This window comes from Chroicocephalus ridibundus, chromosome 19, assembly GCF_963924245.1.
Source record: "Chroicocephalus ridibundus chromosome 19, bChrRid1.1, whole genome shotgun sequence".
Classification (NCBI taxonomy): Eukaryota; Metazoa; Chordata; class Aves; order Charadriiformes; family Laridae; genus Chroicocephalus; species Chroicocephalus ridibundus.
The window spans coordinates 4,549,365-4,565,697 of NC_086302.1; the positions used below are offsets into that span (position 1 = coordinate 4,549,365).

A 16,333-nucleotide genomic window follows, 5' to 3' on the forward strand; every position below is an offset into this window, starting at 1 on the left:
GCTCCCCGCCCTGGCTTCCATCCATTTCTTGCCGTTTGAAGCTCCCTGTCCAATTCTTAGTGGCCTCTTTGCAGATGGGGCTGTGTTCTCCCCGCGGGAGCAGCACAGGAGACCCCGCTGCGTGCCGAGGATGGGGCTTGGAGCAGAGACCTGCGTGTAGAAAACGGTCGCTGGCTCTTGCTTTCAACCCGCTCGTGGGACTTTTTTCCTGCTGATTCGGTGCATCAGGATGGGCAGGACCAGGAGAGAAATGGGTCGCTGGGCACCAGCTGTAAATGGGGCAAGGAGAGCCCTGGGGGTCTCTCCAGTGGAGCCAGAGCTGGGGCTGAGCCCCCTCCCCGCAGCAGGAAGGGGATTTAGGGATGAGGAAGGGCAGGTCAGATCCCTCTGCCCCCCAGAATCCTTCTCCTGGATCCTGATAGCGGGATATCCTGGATCTGCAGGGAAACAACCTCCCAAGAGCCATTCCCACCCGGTGCATCCCGGCGCGGCAATTCCTGGGTCCTTATGAGCATCCCTGTGCCCGGAGCGCGGCCACCGCAGCTCTCTTAATATTCTGCACTTCTCCCGGCTTGGTCTTTTTTTCTGGGGAGAGAATAATGGAAGCTACAAGTTGTCTCTCCTTTTCTCAGCGTGCGCTCCCATCCTTGCACGGCGAAGATAAGCCTCGCTCTGCAAATTAAAATTTAAATCTCTCCAGTGCTAAAAGAATTATCTCAGTGGTACATCAGCTCAGTGCGTCTCCCTCCAAAGAAACTTCTCCGAGGCCTTTTGTGGCAAAAACTAGACTTTTTTTTTCTTTTTTTTTTTTTTTTTCCTTTGTCTTTAAAACTCATGAACATCGTGCTGGTGAGGTGATGCCCCGCTCCCAGGCCAGGGGCCATCCCTGCCCCAGGGCAGGGTCGTGGATGTGCGCACAGCTACCAGTCACGGGCATATAATTAGTCCATATTTTTAGTTCATGGGTAATTCTCAACGGTAGCTGGGTCTATTAAACTTGATTCAGATGTGACAGCTTAAATTGTAAACAGCTGTGAGGAGTTTCATACTTAATTACCATATTTAAGTTTTTGCCATAAAGCGTTTGCACTTCCATCAAAGATGTAAATAGCTCCGACATTCAAATGAGCTCTCCTGCTTTGCGAGCCTTAATTAGCAGCGGTAGCTTTGCCGGGTCCCCTCGCCCCTCCCTGGCTTTTGGGGGACGCCTGTGCTCCCTTCGCGCTCCCCCCACGTCTCCATCCTCCTGGCTATGGGGCGGGGGGGGGTGCTGCGGGTTACGGACCTGGATCTGGGGTTTGTTTAGTTTTGCAACTTCGTAAAACAAACCCAGGCCTCCAGGATCCTGCGGCGCCCCAGCCTTGCGGAGTGTTACTCGTTATCTCCTCGCACTTAAACTGCTCGTGAGCTCTGCCTTCTCCTAATGAAGCTGGCATTTATGTCACTATTTATACATCTCCAGCAACTCGGGCTATTTAAGGCGGTGGGGTTTGTTTTTTTTTTTTAATGCTGCACGAGCTCTTGGCTTGGGAAGGTGTCCCTGCTCCTGCTGTGTCCCTGGCTGCTGCAGAGCAAACCCAGGCTGTTGGTCCAAGCCAGCGAGACCCCAGTTTAGCATCAGGGGAGACAGGGGAAGACCCTGGCTCTCTTGTCCTACCTCTAAGATCATTCCCTGTTCCAGAGGGAGCATCCTCCCAGAGGAGGCATCCTCCCCTTCCAGAGCGAGCCAGCAGGGCGAGGGAGGTGATTCTCCCCCTCTACTCCACTCTCGTGAGACCCCACCTGGAGTCCTGCGTCCAGTTCTGGAGCCCCTACTACGAGAGAGATATGGACGTGCTGGAGCATGTCCGGAGAAGGGCCACGAGGATGATCCGAGGGCTGGAGCACCTCTCCTATGGGGACAGACTGAGAGAGAGAGTTGGGGTTGTTCAGTCTGGAGAAAAGAAGGCTCCGAGGAGACCTTATAGTGGCCTACCAGGATCTTAAGGGGGGCTACAGGAAAGCTGGGGAGGGACTTTTTAGAATGTCGGGTAATGGTAGGACTAGAGGGAATGGATTAAAACTAGAGCTGGGTCGATTCAGACTGGGCGTTAGGAAGAAGTTCTTCATCGTGAAGGTGGTGAGCCCCTGGCCCAGGTTGCCCAGAGAAGCTGTGGCTGCCCCATCCCTGGAGGGGTTCAAGGCCAGGCTGGACGGGGCTCTGAGCAGCTTGGTCCAGTGGGAGGTGTCCCTGCCCATGGCCGGGGGGTTGGAACTAGATGATCTTTAAGGTCCCTTCCAACCCTAACGATTCTATGATTCTATGATCCTTGTGCCTGCCGTTGTGCGCGGTGCCGGGGGGATGGACCGTAGCTCTGCGCATCCCTCCCCAGCGCTGCTGCGGCCGACAGTGGGGTGGTCCAGGGCTCGGCCCGGGCGCTGGTTCCCTTTGAGATGTCGCTTGCTCTGGTGGGTGATGCTGAGCCCAGCCCTGGAGCCGCGTTCCCCGGGGAGCCGTGAGGATGAGCCTGGGACCGTGCAGCACTTGCGCTTGTTATTTTAGACTGTGCTTAGGTGTGGGGTGCAGGAAGAGCTGCTCTTCTCCCCCCATCCATCAGCGCGATGGCTGTGACAGCTGTGTCCCTGCCTCCCCTGTCTTCCCGTTACCCCTAAAGACGGATCTACAACGAGCTGCGTGTCCAACACGGAGCTGGTCTCTGCTTCCATCAATATTTGATTACCCCTCCCCAGCCCGGTGGGGAGCGTGCGGAGCAGGGGACTGGTTGGATCCAGGTTAATGTGAATCTGCAAAGCAAAACCTCCAAATGATTTAAATCTACACGAGGACCCGTCAATAAGGTGCTGCCTCATCACTGTCTTTCCAGGCGCAAGCAGTCACCCTCACCGTGGCCCAGGCCTTCAAAATCGCGTTTGAGCTCTGGCAAGCAGCTAAGGAAGGTGAGTGGTTTTCCCTTCTTGCCGCTCTTCATGTGAAAGCTCAAGGGATGACCTTGGGTTTTTTCCAGCTTTCAAGTGCCTTTTCCTCTCGCCCTCCGAGTTTCCAGGCTGCCGTTAAAGTTGGTCCAACCTCTGGTGCGATTTAAGGCATCTCCCAGGTTTCTCTCAACAGCCTTGTAAATCCTGCCGAGTTCTGGCTGCGCTCCTGTCTCGCAGGCGGGGTGTGAAGGACCTGCTGCTTGTTCTGTGGTACCTCAGCTCTGCCGCTGTCGGGATTTCAGCGTTCACCTTCCACGAGATAATAAAACACACCCAGAGCCTGGGCTGCTGTGGGCAGAGGAGACCTGGTGGCCCGTCCTAGCTGTCCCCCTGTCCCTCCTCCCTAAAAGCTTGCAGGGGAGTGTTCTGCGGGCAGTGATGGGCTCTCCTCCTTTTGCAGAGAAGGAGAAGCGGGAACGGTCCATGTTGGAAGGAGAAGGGCCAAGCAGCCCCAGCTCGGAAGCCACTGCCCGCCCCGATGCACGTAAGTCACCACCAGCGGAGCTTGGCTTGGGTTTGGGGAACAGCCCGAGGGCTGCGGGGCTCTCCCTGCCCGGGGCAGGCTCCTGGCAGGGCTTTGAGGAGCAAAGATTTTGGTCATGGTGGAGATGTTGCCCTCAGCAGAGCGCTTGGGACGCGGTGGCCGCCTGCCGAGTCCTTCCATCTCCCCCTTCAATACCTTGTGCAGCCCCTCGTACGCAGCCCCTGCCACCCCGAATCTGTTTGGGGCAAATTGGCCATAACGTCCTTACGGGCTTAGCGTGGACCCACACCCCCCGACTTTGATTTTGGGTTTGTCTCAGACCCAATAAGACTTGCCATCCCATCGGCTGAAGGAGGTGGACATCCAGGTGCCGCTCTGCCTCCGGCTCCCCGAAGGAAGGAGAGGTGCCTGAAAATAAAACAATTAAATAGTAAAACCCCTCATAATTCAGTGCTTGGCCATGGGTCCTCTGCTGCCTCTGAAACGCAGGACGCGTAGCCAGGGAGAAGTGGGACAAAAGGCTAATCTCTCTTCCCTGCTGGCCATGGAGATAAGAGGATTTGGCATGGAGCAAAACAGCGTTAAACTGGGCTGCCTTCCAGGCTGGCACATCTCGTTTCTTCATGTGAAGGCCCAGGACTGGAGGAATCTGTCACAAGCGGCGGCACATGGGGATAAAGGAGGCCCGGGGCTGCCACGGGTGTAGGAAGGGGCTCCGGCGTCTGCCTGGGGGATGCTCCGCGGCGGGGGCTCTTCTGCGTCTGCCCTTACTGCGGGGTGATGGGGAGGATTTGAGGCTTCCCTGAAACAACCCAGCCGGCGGCGTACCAGCGGCCCCCAGGCTGTAAGCTGGTCTTCACCCAGTGCGGGATTTGCCCTCGGTCCTATAAAAATAGCGATGCAGCTTTGTAAGGTGCCGAATCGATGCCGTGGGCTGAGCTGAGGGTATCGTCAGGGGTCTGTTCCCACCCCGGGGGCTGGGATGTCCTGGGGTGGGATGCGTCCGCTTTGCTCGGGGCAGATCCTGACTCACTCTGAACGTAAGTGGGTACCCGGGAGCTCCCCCCTGATGCCCACTCCAGGGATGAGCCGGCCGATCCTCCCCCGTGTCCTTGTCGGGAGTGTTTTGAGTGCCTGATCCGAGCATCCTGAATTATATAGGCTGAAACCACATCCCCGGCTGGGGTGAACGCAGCTCCTCCATGCTAAAATTTGGGACCATCCTGAAGGAATTTGATGGAACCTTTTGATTCCCACCTCTTGAGGGGAAGCGATTGCTGCAAAAAGGCTTGCTTTCGTGTCATCTCTCTCTTCCCTCCCCTGCTTCATTCCCTCTCCTCTCTGTCCACAGCAGCAGCCACGGGGAACTTGCTGGATTTAGAAGATCCTGCCAAATCGCCCCTGACCAGCAGCGCGAACTCCCCGCGCTTAGATAACAGCATGTTTGGGCCCAGCTCCTCTGTAAATAACAACGTGGTGTGGGTAAGTGCGTGCCCGGGGCACCGCGGTGGCTGCCGCGAGTGATGCCACCTCCATTTCATGTGCTCCAGGTCCCATCGCGGGGCTTTTTTCTTGGATAACCCCCGCCCCGGGAGCTCTGGGGTGACTGAGCCCTTCAGGCGGGGTTTCGGAGGCGCCCAGGCGAGCTGGGTTTCCGTGTCCTACTTGAAAGGATCGATTAGCGTTCGAGTGCCTGCTGCCCTTTTTGGGCTCCGTAAATAAATGAAGGAGATTGCGAGGCACTCCGAGAGACGCCGCTGCCAGATAATTGAATATTACTTATTCTCGAGCAGCGTTTCTCAGCGGTTTGTCACTTAATTGAGAGACCCCCTAACTGCTCTGTTCGGGGGGGGAAAAATCATTACGTTGGTGGCTTTTGTTTACCGTTCACTAAAACCAGGTTATATTTATGTTCGTTATCACTCTTAGTTTTCCCTTGTTCGTGATTGCGGCTGTATCTTGCTTGTGCGAGCGGGGATGGCTTCTCTAAAATATCCTCAGTCATCTGGCTTAATTGTTTCATGGACTGCTAATAGAAAAATAACGCCCCGGACCATCTGCCTGGGTGCGCAGCCGTCGGGGAGCCTCCTCCGGGCCCCAGTGCTCCGTCACCGACTGGGCTGGGGCTGGTGTTTGAACCCCTGCCTGACTTGGGACCTTCTCCCCGCCACGTGGAAACACGCCTTCTGCTAAATTTTGGAGGATTGAACGATAAAGGCCTTTGCCTGGAGCCTGTTTCTTGAGTCTGCCGGGTCTGAGCCTGAGGCTTTTCAGGTTAAACCTGAAGATCAGCTCTAAGTCATACCAAATCCTGGAGGCTTATCGGCAGCCTCCGATCCCTCCCTTCTTGCAGAGTTTTTATGCTTTACATATTACATTAAGTCTGTGAGTACATCACAAGATTTTGGGAATAGTCGAGTCTGTCCGTAGCGAAGCCCTCGCGCAGAGCCCGTCTTCCTGCACGGCAAACCTTTCTCCCCCCAGCACCTCAGGTGCTTTCCCTGGGAAACGGTGAGAGCAGAGCAGAGATGAAGGATCCCAGAGCTGCTTCCAAGCGGCGCAGGTTCCCCCTGTGCTGCTGCAGAGTTGCTTTCCGGGTTCCTGATCCCAAAAGAGCCCCGAGGGATGCCTGGAGCATCTTCCCGAGCTCTGTCCTGGTCCCTCCTCTTAGCGGGAACCCGCAGCACGTGCCAGTCTCGTGGCGGGACCTGGAAGACCTGAGGGCTGTGGTTAACCCCAGAGAGGGATGACATCCAGCTGATGGGCCCGATCCGGCCCGTGCAGGCGGCGGGGCAGGATTAGGCTGGTTTGGGGATGGTGGGAAAGGGCCAAGCCCAGGGGCAGTGAGGGGAGCGTGGCATCCCTACCCCGAGCCCGCGGACCTGCTCCGAGGAATCCCGTGCCACCGGAGTTACGCCTCTTACCCTGGGGTTTGTGCAGAGAGTGAGATAAAACCTGCCCAAGGAGGCCACGTGCTGAGAGGAGTGTTGCTTTAGGCACTCATAAGTGTGTGTATATATATATATATATAAATTTTTTATTTTTTTTTTTCGTCTGCTGCGCTCAAGTGCAGAGCCTGGTCTCTAAATACGCTTTTGTGCGTTCTCTTAGCAACTACTTCTCTCTCTTTTTATCTCTTTAACAAAGGAAATGGATGATGGTCTCGACGAGGCATTTTCAAGGTAATTCTAATCGCTCCCTTTACAAGTTCACGCCACCGGGGACCAGCCCGGGAGACTTGACTAGCGACTGGCTTTTAATAATGCTTCTGATCTAATCAGCCGCCGTCATCTGACCTAGGCAGCTGCCCCATCACTGCCTCAGCTGTTAATTGAAAGATAGGCTTTGAGGCTGGCTGATAAGCCAAATATTTTGACAACCTTTTAAGGATGGAGAGAGGCTGTATGTAATAGGGAATTTAATTCCCCAAGCAGTCAGCCCGTCCGCTCCCTCTTGCCGGGGTGGTTTGAGGCTGCCTGTTTCCAGCCCCCATGCTAGCTGTGGCGATGCTGGTCCCAGCTTCTGGCACGGGGGACTTTACGCTTCCTCGTCCCTCCGTGAGGTTTGGATGATCCCTGGGACTTGGTTCCCATCTGTCCCCAGACCAGCAGGGACTGGGGAGAGCAGCCTCCCTGCTCCGCGGGTCCCTGCCGCAGCGTGGCTGCGTCGGGGCGACTCTGTTTGGAATTTGCATTTGGAATTCGTGCACCCGGGCGCGTTCCGAGTTCGTGGCTGGAGCTTCACGTGGCTTAGTTCCCTTCCCAGTCCAAATTACGAGCTTTCCTGTACGTGCACACCGAGCGCTCCAGCAATGTTAAGCAAAACCAGTTTGTTTCAGGTGAGTTTTCCTGTCTGTCCTCATGCGGGCCAGGCCCCTGTGGGGTGATGGGAATCGTAGAATGGTTTGGGTGGGAAGGGACCTTAAAGCCCACCCAGTGGCACCCCCTGCCCTGGGCAGGGACACCTCCCACCAGCCCAGGTTGCTCCAAGCCCCGTCCAACCTGGCCTTGAACCCCTCCAGGGATGGGGCAGCCACAGCTTCTCTGGGCAACCTGGGCCAGGGGCTCACCACCCTCGCAGCAAAGAGTTTCTTCCTGAGATCCAATCTAAATCTCCCCTCTTTCAGTTTGAAGCTGTTCCCCCTGGTCCCATGGCTCCCCTCCCTGATCCAGAGTCCCTCCCCAGCTTTCCTGGAGCCCCTTTAGGGACTGGAAGGGGCTGGAAGGTCTCCCCGGAGCCTTCTCTTCTCCAGGCTGAACCCCCCCAGCTCTCTCAGCCTGTCCCCACAGCAGAGGGGCTCCAGCCCTCCCAGCATCTCCGAGGGGCTCCACTGGACCCACTCCCAACAGCTCCGTGTCCTTCTTGTGCTGAGGGCTCCAGGGCTGGACACAGGACTCCAGGTGGGGTCTCCCCAGAGCGGAGCAGAGGGGCAGAATCCCCCCCCTCGTCCTGCTGGCCATAGTTGTTTTGATGCAGCCCAGGATGCGGTTGGCTCTCCGGGCTGCCAGTGCACGTTGCCGGCTCGTGTTGAGCTTCTCGTCCACCAACACCCCCAAGTCCTTCTCCTCAGGGCTGCTCTCCAGCCATTCCCATTGCACTGGGGCTGCTCCTTCCCTCAGTGGAGCCTTTACGCTGAGGTGAGATCCCAGCTAACGATGCACCCGCCATCGGGAGGGGGAGGAAAACTGTTTTGCCAGACCGTTAATATGTCCAGACTGCAAATTCCCTGGATGCCTGTAGGGGAAACGTTAGGATAAAGCAGCAGCAAAGCTGCAACGAACTTGAGGGAGCTGCAAATGCTGTGTGCCAGCTCGCCCCTCGCTGAATTATTTTATTCCGCTGGAGGATTTCGAAAGGTGGAACTGCAGCAAGGGTTCGGCACTGCGGATGCGTCGAGCATCCAGGCTATGAACTGCGGGGATCCGCGTTCTTATTTTCTGTTTCTCTCCCCTCTCAGACTGGCTCAGTCGAGGACAAACCCCCACGTCCTCGACACGGGACTGACGGCGCAGGACATCCAGAGCGCAGAAACGCTCTCGCCTGTGGACTGGAACAAAATAGATCCCACCACAGGCGAGAAAGATGATCTCTTCATGTTTTGAGGTCAAACGCGTCTAACGGCTGACAAGAGAATAACCACTAGAAGTCCATGGACTGAATCGCGCTGTGCCGGGTGCTGTACGCAAGGGGCCCTTCCGAGGGCTCTTCACCAAGTCGGACGACGTTACGGCACAGTTTAGACCAAAGCTTTAGAAATCTAATGCAGATTTTTGTACCGTGCTTTTATCTAAACCACGAGATGCTCTTGAACATATTTATTCATAGCCGTTACAGTTTACATTTATTATTGGAAGGTGTGTAGAGCATCTACAGTATTAGGTGGCAATATACCGTCGAAGAACCTTCAGCAGTGCCTGTTCCTCTCTGAAAAAAGCCTATGCAACGCCAAAGTCTCTCTGTTATATACTTTTCTAGACAAAGGTCTGCAGATGCAAATGCGATGGCGAGCACAACTGTTCCTAATCCGCTGTTTCTTGAACACCCCATCCCCTGCCGAGGCAGGGCGAGGAGATTCGCGGCAGCTGCCGACGGCGTTAAAATCAAAGGGGTGGCAGAGATCTTGCTTTTGTCATGGATGTCGGTGATACTCTCACAGTTGTCAATCACCCCGACGTGTTCTGGCTCTTCCTTCGCCGCCTTCGTATGGGAATTGACGCTTTTTTACCCAAAGACTCTATGAAGTTTTGCACTTTAAAACTCGAGCTGAAAGCAATGGTCCGGATTGTCAAGGTAAGCAGTGCCTGTAACTTCTCTTCCGAAGCTATTTACCCAAAAAACCCAACACCAACCCGGCAGGGCTGCAGATCTGTTTCAAAACTGACTTCTCAACGTGCGCCGCTTCTCATGCGCCTCCAAATGCGAAGGCTCCGTTGGCGCTGTTGGCTTTAAAAGCAAAAACCACCGGGGAGGAACAATCTGTTTCGCTAACACGGGTTGGAAGTTGCGGGGCGGGTGAACCCGGGGGCGCGATGGATCCGTGTTCCCGGCCCCGCGGAGCGGGTTGGGCTCTGCGTGCCCTTTCCCTGTCTCAGAACCGTTTGGTTGTTGCTCGCTCGATGGACTCACGCGGAATCGGATTAGGCAAGACCAATACCTGGATGTTCAATTAGCAAGAGGGGCCCCTTCCCGCAGCGTTCCCATCCTTTCCCCCCCCACCCCCCGCCGACAGCCCATCTCCCGGGAGCTGGGGAAGTGTCTTTATCTGCTCCTGGAATTGGAAATAAGTAATGGAGGTATAAAGCTTATGCTAATTAAAAGATTAAGTTTAATGATCCTAAATAGGCGCACTGACAGTTTGCCGTGTTTGTGGCCTTACGTGAAGTATACTAATCTGTTTTATAGATTTGTAACTTCGTTTTGAAACACTAATTCATTCCCCAGGTAGCTCTTTATAACTCTCTTCAAACTGCTTGCAGGAAAAAAAAAAATAAAGGCCTCTTTGTCAGCTGTAAAGAATTTATTAGGAAACAGCTGAGTGACTCTAACTTAGATTTGATTTCCCCCCCCCCCCCCCAAGTGTTATCGTGGTAAGGTGTCGAGGGCTTGTGAAGCTGAGTCATCGTGTCTCTTAACAAAACGTCTGCTCTGTTTATCCTGCAAAAGTGTGTTTAAAGCGATTTTACATCTCGAAACTACCGTGCCCGTGCCTTATTTGATCATAGGGGTAGCATCAGTCTCGCGATTGAAGGAGTTATTCAAAGTTTGTCGGTGCTACAGAGGCACGCGGCGGAGACGTGACCCTATGGCATAAATAATGCCAAAACGGGGCAGAAATGGTTGCGGCGAGTGCCGCGTCCCGGCCCCGGCGAGGGGTGACTTTCCTTGGAAAGAGCTTGGGCTGCAGGAACGGACCGTGAGGATTTCTCTGTCCGTCGACCTTCCTCCTTTTCTAGAAACTCCAGGAGCATATACTGAAATGCACAATACTATATATGTATGTATATAGTTTTTTAAGAAAACCTGCTGTAAAGAGGACCTGTACTGAGGAAAATAAAACTTCTACCATTTTTTGGAGTGTCTGTGCTGGGTGACTTGATTTTTACTGCAGTCCTTTTACCGCGTAGAAGCCTTTCTGTTTCTAACCGGTTGAATTCTCCATCTCCCTTGACGCCTTAGCAGGGAGCGCTCAGAAACATCCGCGGGAGGTCTGTGTCCATGGGAAGACTCTTTCCAGCGCCATCCAGGTGGGAAGACGGCGGCAGTTAGACATCACCCTGCTGTGCCGCCTCCGGGCAATGGTTATGGAACTGGATGCGGCCATGCGGGATGCACGGAGGGATGTGCCGCAGCCACCTTCCCTCCTGCTCCGGACTGGGAGGTGACCATCGCAGCCGGATCAGTAAAGCCATCCCTTCCCGAGCCCCCGCGTTGCTGGATCAGCCTCCGGGGACGGTTGTGACAAGGGACGAGAAGAGGGAGGTTGGTGCTTCGGGTAAACGTGGTGCTGGTAACGTCAAAACCCAAAATCTCTTAATTGATAGAGTTCCTGAGTCGCTGTGCAAAGTGCTTCTCCCTCGGGGGGGGGAGTTTTAATTCGTACAGCTGCCTTTAAATAAAAACAGCCCGGAGAGGCCGGCACTGCCCTGGGTACTCGGCCTCCCGCTACGATTCCTGCCTTCCCTGGCTGCCAGCTTGGAGCCAGCGGCTCCTGCAGGAACCGGCTCCTCACGCTGCTGCCGCTCCCCTGGGAATCACAGGGAGAAACTCATCCGGGGATGCTGACGAAGAGATTGAACCTTTGGGATACCGGAGCTGGGCTGAGGGCAGAGCGGAGGGGCTTTGCAGAGATGCCTCTCTTCCCACAGTGCTGCACTAACAAAGCAAACAATTCAGTCAAACTTCATTTTTCCTGTTTAAATTGTCAGTTCTGGCGTGAGACGTCCCCGATTACGAGTGCTGAGTGCCGGCAGCCGGCGCCTTCGTGCATCTTGCACTTACACTGCGTCCTGCGCTTGGGCCACAACAACCCCACGCAGCGCCACAGGCTGGGGGCAGCAGAAAAGGACCTGGGGGTTCTAATTGCCAAGCGGCGGAACGTGAGCCAGCAGTGTGCCCAGGTGGCCAAGAGGGCCAATGGCATCCTGGCTTGTAGTAGAAATAGTGAGACCGGCAGAAGGAGGGAGGTGATTGTCCCCCTGTGCTCAGCGCCGGCGAGGCCACCCCTTGAGTCTTGCGTCCAGTTCTGGGCACCTCAATACGAGAGAGATCTCGAGGTGCTGGAGCGAGCGCAGAGGAGGGCAACGAAGCTGGTGAAGGGCCTGGGGAATAAATCTTACGAGGAGCGATTGAAGGAGCTGGGTCTGTTCAGTTTGAGGAAGAGGAGGCTGAGGAGAGACCTCATCGCTCTCTACAACTACTTGACAGGAGATTGTAGGGAGGTTGGTGCTGGTCTCTTCTCACAGGTCATTAGCGATAGAACAAGAGGGAATGGCTTCAAGCTGCAGCAGGGGAGGTTTAGGCTGGACATTAGGAGAAAATTCTTCCGAGAAAGAGTGGTCGGACACTGGAACAGGCTGCCCAGGGAGGTGGTGGAGTCACCATCCCTGGATGTGTTTAAGAGTCGTTTGGATGTGGGGTTGGGGGATATGGTGTAAGGGAGAACTTTGTAGAGTGGCGTTGATGGTTGGACTCGATGATCCCAAGGGTCTTTTCCAACCTAAATGATTCTGATTCTATGATAACTGATGGCGACACCGAGGAACAAACTGATCTTTCGGTTTTGATGTGACCCTTTTTCTAAGTGCCGGTTAAGAAACTTTCGGCATCCGTTTCCTTCACCTGCGGGAGGGAGGGAGGACGGGGCTCACCCCGAGGAGACGGGGCTCTGCCGTGGGAAGGCGGCCGCGGGATCGGGGGCTGCAGCATCAACCGTGAGTCGGGGGAGCCGGTGGCTTTTCCCACCCCTGACCGTGTTTCCCTGGGGGGGGGACGGGACGTGGTGCGACTTCGCTGCCCCTTTTCCTCCCTTCGAGCAGCCTCAGCGGCGGCGGCCGTTGTGCCGTGAAATGCTGCTCTGTCACCCCACGGTGGCACAGGGGGGTGTTGGACGTAACGACTCCATCCATCCTACGGATGGTAGCCAGCGTGGGCGAGGAAGCTCTAACTTGGAGCCCGGCTTCAATCTCCCTCCTGAAAGCACCTGGTGAAGAAACAAAACCCACAGCTAGTGCAAGCCATGGGCTTGGGAGCTCATTTCTTTAACTGCTGGTGCCGCAACTCGTTAAACTCCTTTAATGCATCCCCCAAAACCGCGTCCCGTTGCTGCCAAGACACAGCCTGGCTTTACGTGCAGACGTTAAGTTTGTCAAGCATTTCCTCCCTATTCCACGAATGCTCTTGAGTGCTGCCGCGGCCACCCCCCCCGGGCCACACGGACAGCGAGGGCACGGGACCATTCTGCCAAATCCCTCCTGCGCGTGGAAGTGTCTCCGTCTGAAAAAGCTGTCATTTCCATGCCAAAAATCCATAAGCTTGTCAAAAAGTTAACTTTTTTATGTCCCCCCCCCACCCTTCAGAGGAAATCCGTCCGACCGCCTTTCCCTGAAAGCCGGGGCCTCGAGCCATCGGGTGGGTGCCGACGTGGGGTTGGCGGTGCCCGTTTGCGCCCCTGTTCTGCTGCATTAAATAAAATCTGCCGGAGCGGCTCCTGCGGAGGCAGCACCAGCCCCGTCGGGCGCCTGGAGCCCAGCAAGATGCAACGTGGGCTTGGGAGGACGCAGAAGCTTTTCCCATCCCCAGCATGGGGGGACCCGGGAGCCCACACCAGCGGCCGCGGGGCCAGGAGCGGATGAAATTACCCATCGCGAGCGAGTGGGGCCTCAGCTTTCAGCCCTCGGCTCTAAAGTCCTTTTAGCAAGAAAAGCCGGCATCCGACTGCGAGCAATTTATCAGGAACGAGTGGATCCTGCTTATGACAGAGGGAGTCTTAATATTGCATTACTTCATTTATTTAGCACCTCTCCTCTAAAGCCCAGGGGAAGGATAATGGGAAACAGCGTTGTGGGTTGCTGGGGGTTGGTTGTTATTTTTCTTCCCTGCTAAAAGCAAACATCTCCAGCTGGTTCTTGGCTCGGAGGGGAAATATTGGCTTTACAAAAAGAAGGGATGTCAAGTCATTAGGAGCTGCAGGAAGAGGAAGCCGCCTGAGATAGGAGTGGAAACGGGGCCAGAGAGCCGGAGCCAGAAAGCAGATGCAGGCAGCGCGGGAAGAACGGAGGCAGTTGCGCAGCGAATGTGCAGGTAGAAGGTAATTAGTGACCGAGTGCTGGTTAATTTACTGTCACCGGCCTCTCAGGCTGGGCACACGCTCAGTCCCTCCTCTGCTGGGCTCTGATCTTCCTTAGCAGCGATTGCTTCTCACTCCTGGCTCCGCAGCAGCTCCCTGGGCCGGCAGAGCCAGAGGGACCCTCTGCTCTGCCCGGAAAGCGGATTAGCGCTCGGCTATCGGGGCCACGTGCCACCGTCGGCTGGTGCTGGTCCCCAGCCAGGCGCCGGGAGCCGGAGCCTGGGGCTTCTCCATCCCGGCTGGCGCCGCGCACCCTTGGCAGCACCGAGCATCTCCTGGGGCACGAACCCGTCGGAAAGCTGTCGGCCCCGTCTGGGAGCGCAGAAATGTGTCGTTGCGATTGAGCGCTCATGCCTTATTCCCCGCGGCGCAGTCTTGGATGCGGCAGGAGCCGGGTCGTGCCAGCAAACCCAGCGTGGGAGCGCCGGGAAAAGCAGCGCCGGCTGCGCTGGCAGGGACCCGGCCACCTTCCAGCCTCTTCGCTTTTCCTTCCCGCAGCCAGGCGCGATCGTCACCAACGTCACCGTTCCCACGTCAGGGCCGCGGGGTCGCTTCTCTCCCTCCGAAAGGAAATATGGGGAGAGGCAGGTTGTGAAACGTCAACCCTGTCAAGTTCTGGCTCCAAAATCCCTGCCGACTCCTGTGATTTATCACTCGCCCGGCTGCTACTTGCAGCTTGGGAAAGATAAGCGAGGGGGGAAAATATGGATTTGAAAAGCTTGGCTTTAAAGCCCACAAACTCAGGCCAAGACTCCTGTCCTGGCCGAGGGAACGGAGTAGGAACAACGTTACCGGTCACGGCTGAAATAATACAGCCATTCGCGTCATGCTGCAGAACAAGACGGTAACTCTGACGCCTTCTCCTCCCTGAGAGGCGTCTTTTGAACCACGATGTGAGAAAACCAGTATTTAGATACCAAAACCCTTGCTGCCTTCTTTGTCTTTTCAATTTATTCCGCAGGCACCTTGTTTGCCCCAAACTTTTCCCATCTCGGTTTCCATTTCGGGCGAGCAGCTGCAAACGCACGCCCGGGGCGTCACAGAGCCGTCGTCTCTCCGGGCAGAGGGGCTGATGCCGCGGGAATTCTCCTTCCCCTCCTTTCAAACCCGCCACTCTGCAAACTGGGATCGAGATCACCCACTTTCTGCCTCCAAGGGTTTTTTTTTTTCACTTTTCCAGCCATCGCCGTCAGCGATTTCTTCCCCGGCGCGAGCTCCAGCCTCCGTGCAAGAGGAAAACGGTCCCCGGGCCGAGTTTCCCCGACGCTCTCGCTGCCAACCACGGCGGCAGTGTCTGTCTCGCCTGTTCACAGTCCCACGGAAGGTAACACCACTCCAGGCAAAGTTTTGGCTTAAAAAGCTTTGATGAAGATACTTTGCAGGCAGTTATCCGGCTTGTACCTTTGTGTTTCCATCTCCCGACCCAAATCTCGCCGTAACAGCCCCCAAACTTGTCAGGTCTCGTATTAGCTACAGCCCTCCTCCCCCCCCCGCAGCTTGGCGGCGTGAATTTTAACGTGACGTCCCAGCACCAGGCCTGTCACTCGGCTATTGCCTGTATCACGCGCTGGTACCTGTGAGCCCCAGGTCTAATTAATGTAATAAAACGTGTAAAAGTCCTAAATCTCCTTAGACGTGGCAATTTTATCACTTCTATATACTGTCACAGCACAAGTAAAACTGACAGTAAAGAATAAAACAGTTATGTCTCTGGCATTTTTTATTACTTTTAATATGCTACCTTTTTTTTTTTTTTTTTGTTACTGGAAATTTAAATTACAATGGTATGCTTCACTTAAAAAAAAAAAAGAAGAAAGTATCCATAGCAACAGGAACATCTAAATTATTACAGGCTGATCACTTCTCTCCTGGAGTCACATCACATGCCTTTCAAAGGCAGTCCCAGAGGTGCAGGATTTTAATAGAATCTTTTTTTTTCCCCTACCTTTTTTGCAAATAAACAACTGTATACACAGCACTTTCTCCATCAATATGCTGCCTACAGAAAGATCTAAACCTAATAACTGCCAGCATGCTTCATTACCCGGAGAGGGAGGGTTTCAGGCTTGTTCTTGCAATCTTTACTTCATACGAGGCTTTTTCATCCCAGTCGGTGCCTCCTGGTTATCCCGTGTGGAACCGGAGAATTTCCGTCGAGTTCAGCCGATGTGAATTCCGGCTTGAATCGGGGGAAAGTAGGAGGGGAAGGGGAAAAGGAAGGGGAAAGGGAAGGGGAAAGGGAAGGGGAAAGGGAAGGGGAAAAGGAAGACAATGGCATCCTGGGGTGCATCACGAGGAGCATGGCCAGCAGGTGGAGGGAGGTCACCCTCCCCCTCTGCTCTGCCCTGGGGAGGCCACATCTGGAGCGCTGGGTCCAGTTCTGGGCTCCCCGGGTCAAGAAGGACAGGGACCTGCTGGAGAGGGGACAGCAAAGGGCTGCCAAGATGCTGAGGGGACTGGAACACCTCTCTGATGAAGAAAGGCTGAGGGATTTGGGTCTCTTCAGGCTGGAAAAAAGACGACTGAGG

The 16,333-nt window shown here is 55.1% G+C and overlaps 1 protein-coding gene across 9 annotated transcripts in view; it reads left to right on the forward strand.

Annotated features, from left to right (window-relative positions):
• The window catches only part of LDLRAP1 (low density lipoprotein receptor adaptor protein 1), a 30,996-nt gene extending 19,906 nt beyond the window's left edge, over window positions 1-11,090 (forward strand). For 5 of the 9 annotated variants that reach the window (XM_063355702.1, XM_063355705.1, XM_063355706.1 and 2 more), the window contains 5 exons: window positions 2,865-2,937; window positions 3,377-3,460; window positions 4,812-4,942; window positions 6,608-6,642; window positions 8,418-10,534. In XM_063355702.1, the coding sequence (XP_063211772.1) occupies window positions 2,865-2,937; window positions 3,377-3,460; window positions 4,812-4,942; window positions 6,608-6,642; window positions 8,418-8,562 (468 nt within the window). In that variant the 3' untranslated portion in view covers window positions 8,563-10,534. Of the gene's footprint in view, window positions 1-2,864; window positions 2,938-3,376; window positions 3,461-4,811; window positions 4,943-6,607; window positions 7,299-8,417; window positions 10,535-10,636 lie in introns of those variants that run through there. The other 4 variants (XR_010073706.1, XR_010073705.1, XR_010073707.1 and 1 more) reach the window with 4 other exon arrangements.
• Window positions 11,091-16,333: the final 5,243 nt, after the last annotated feature.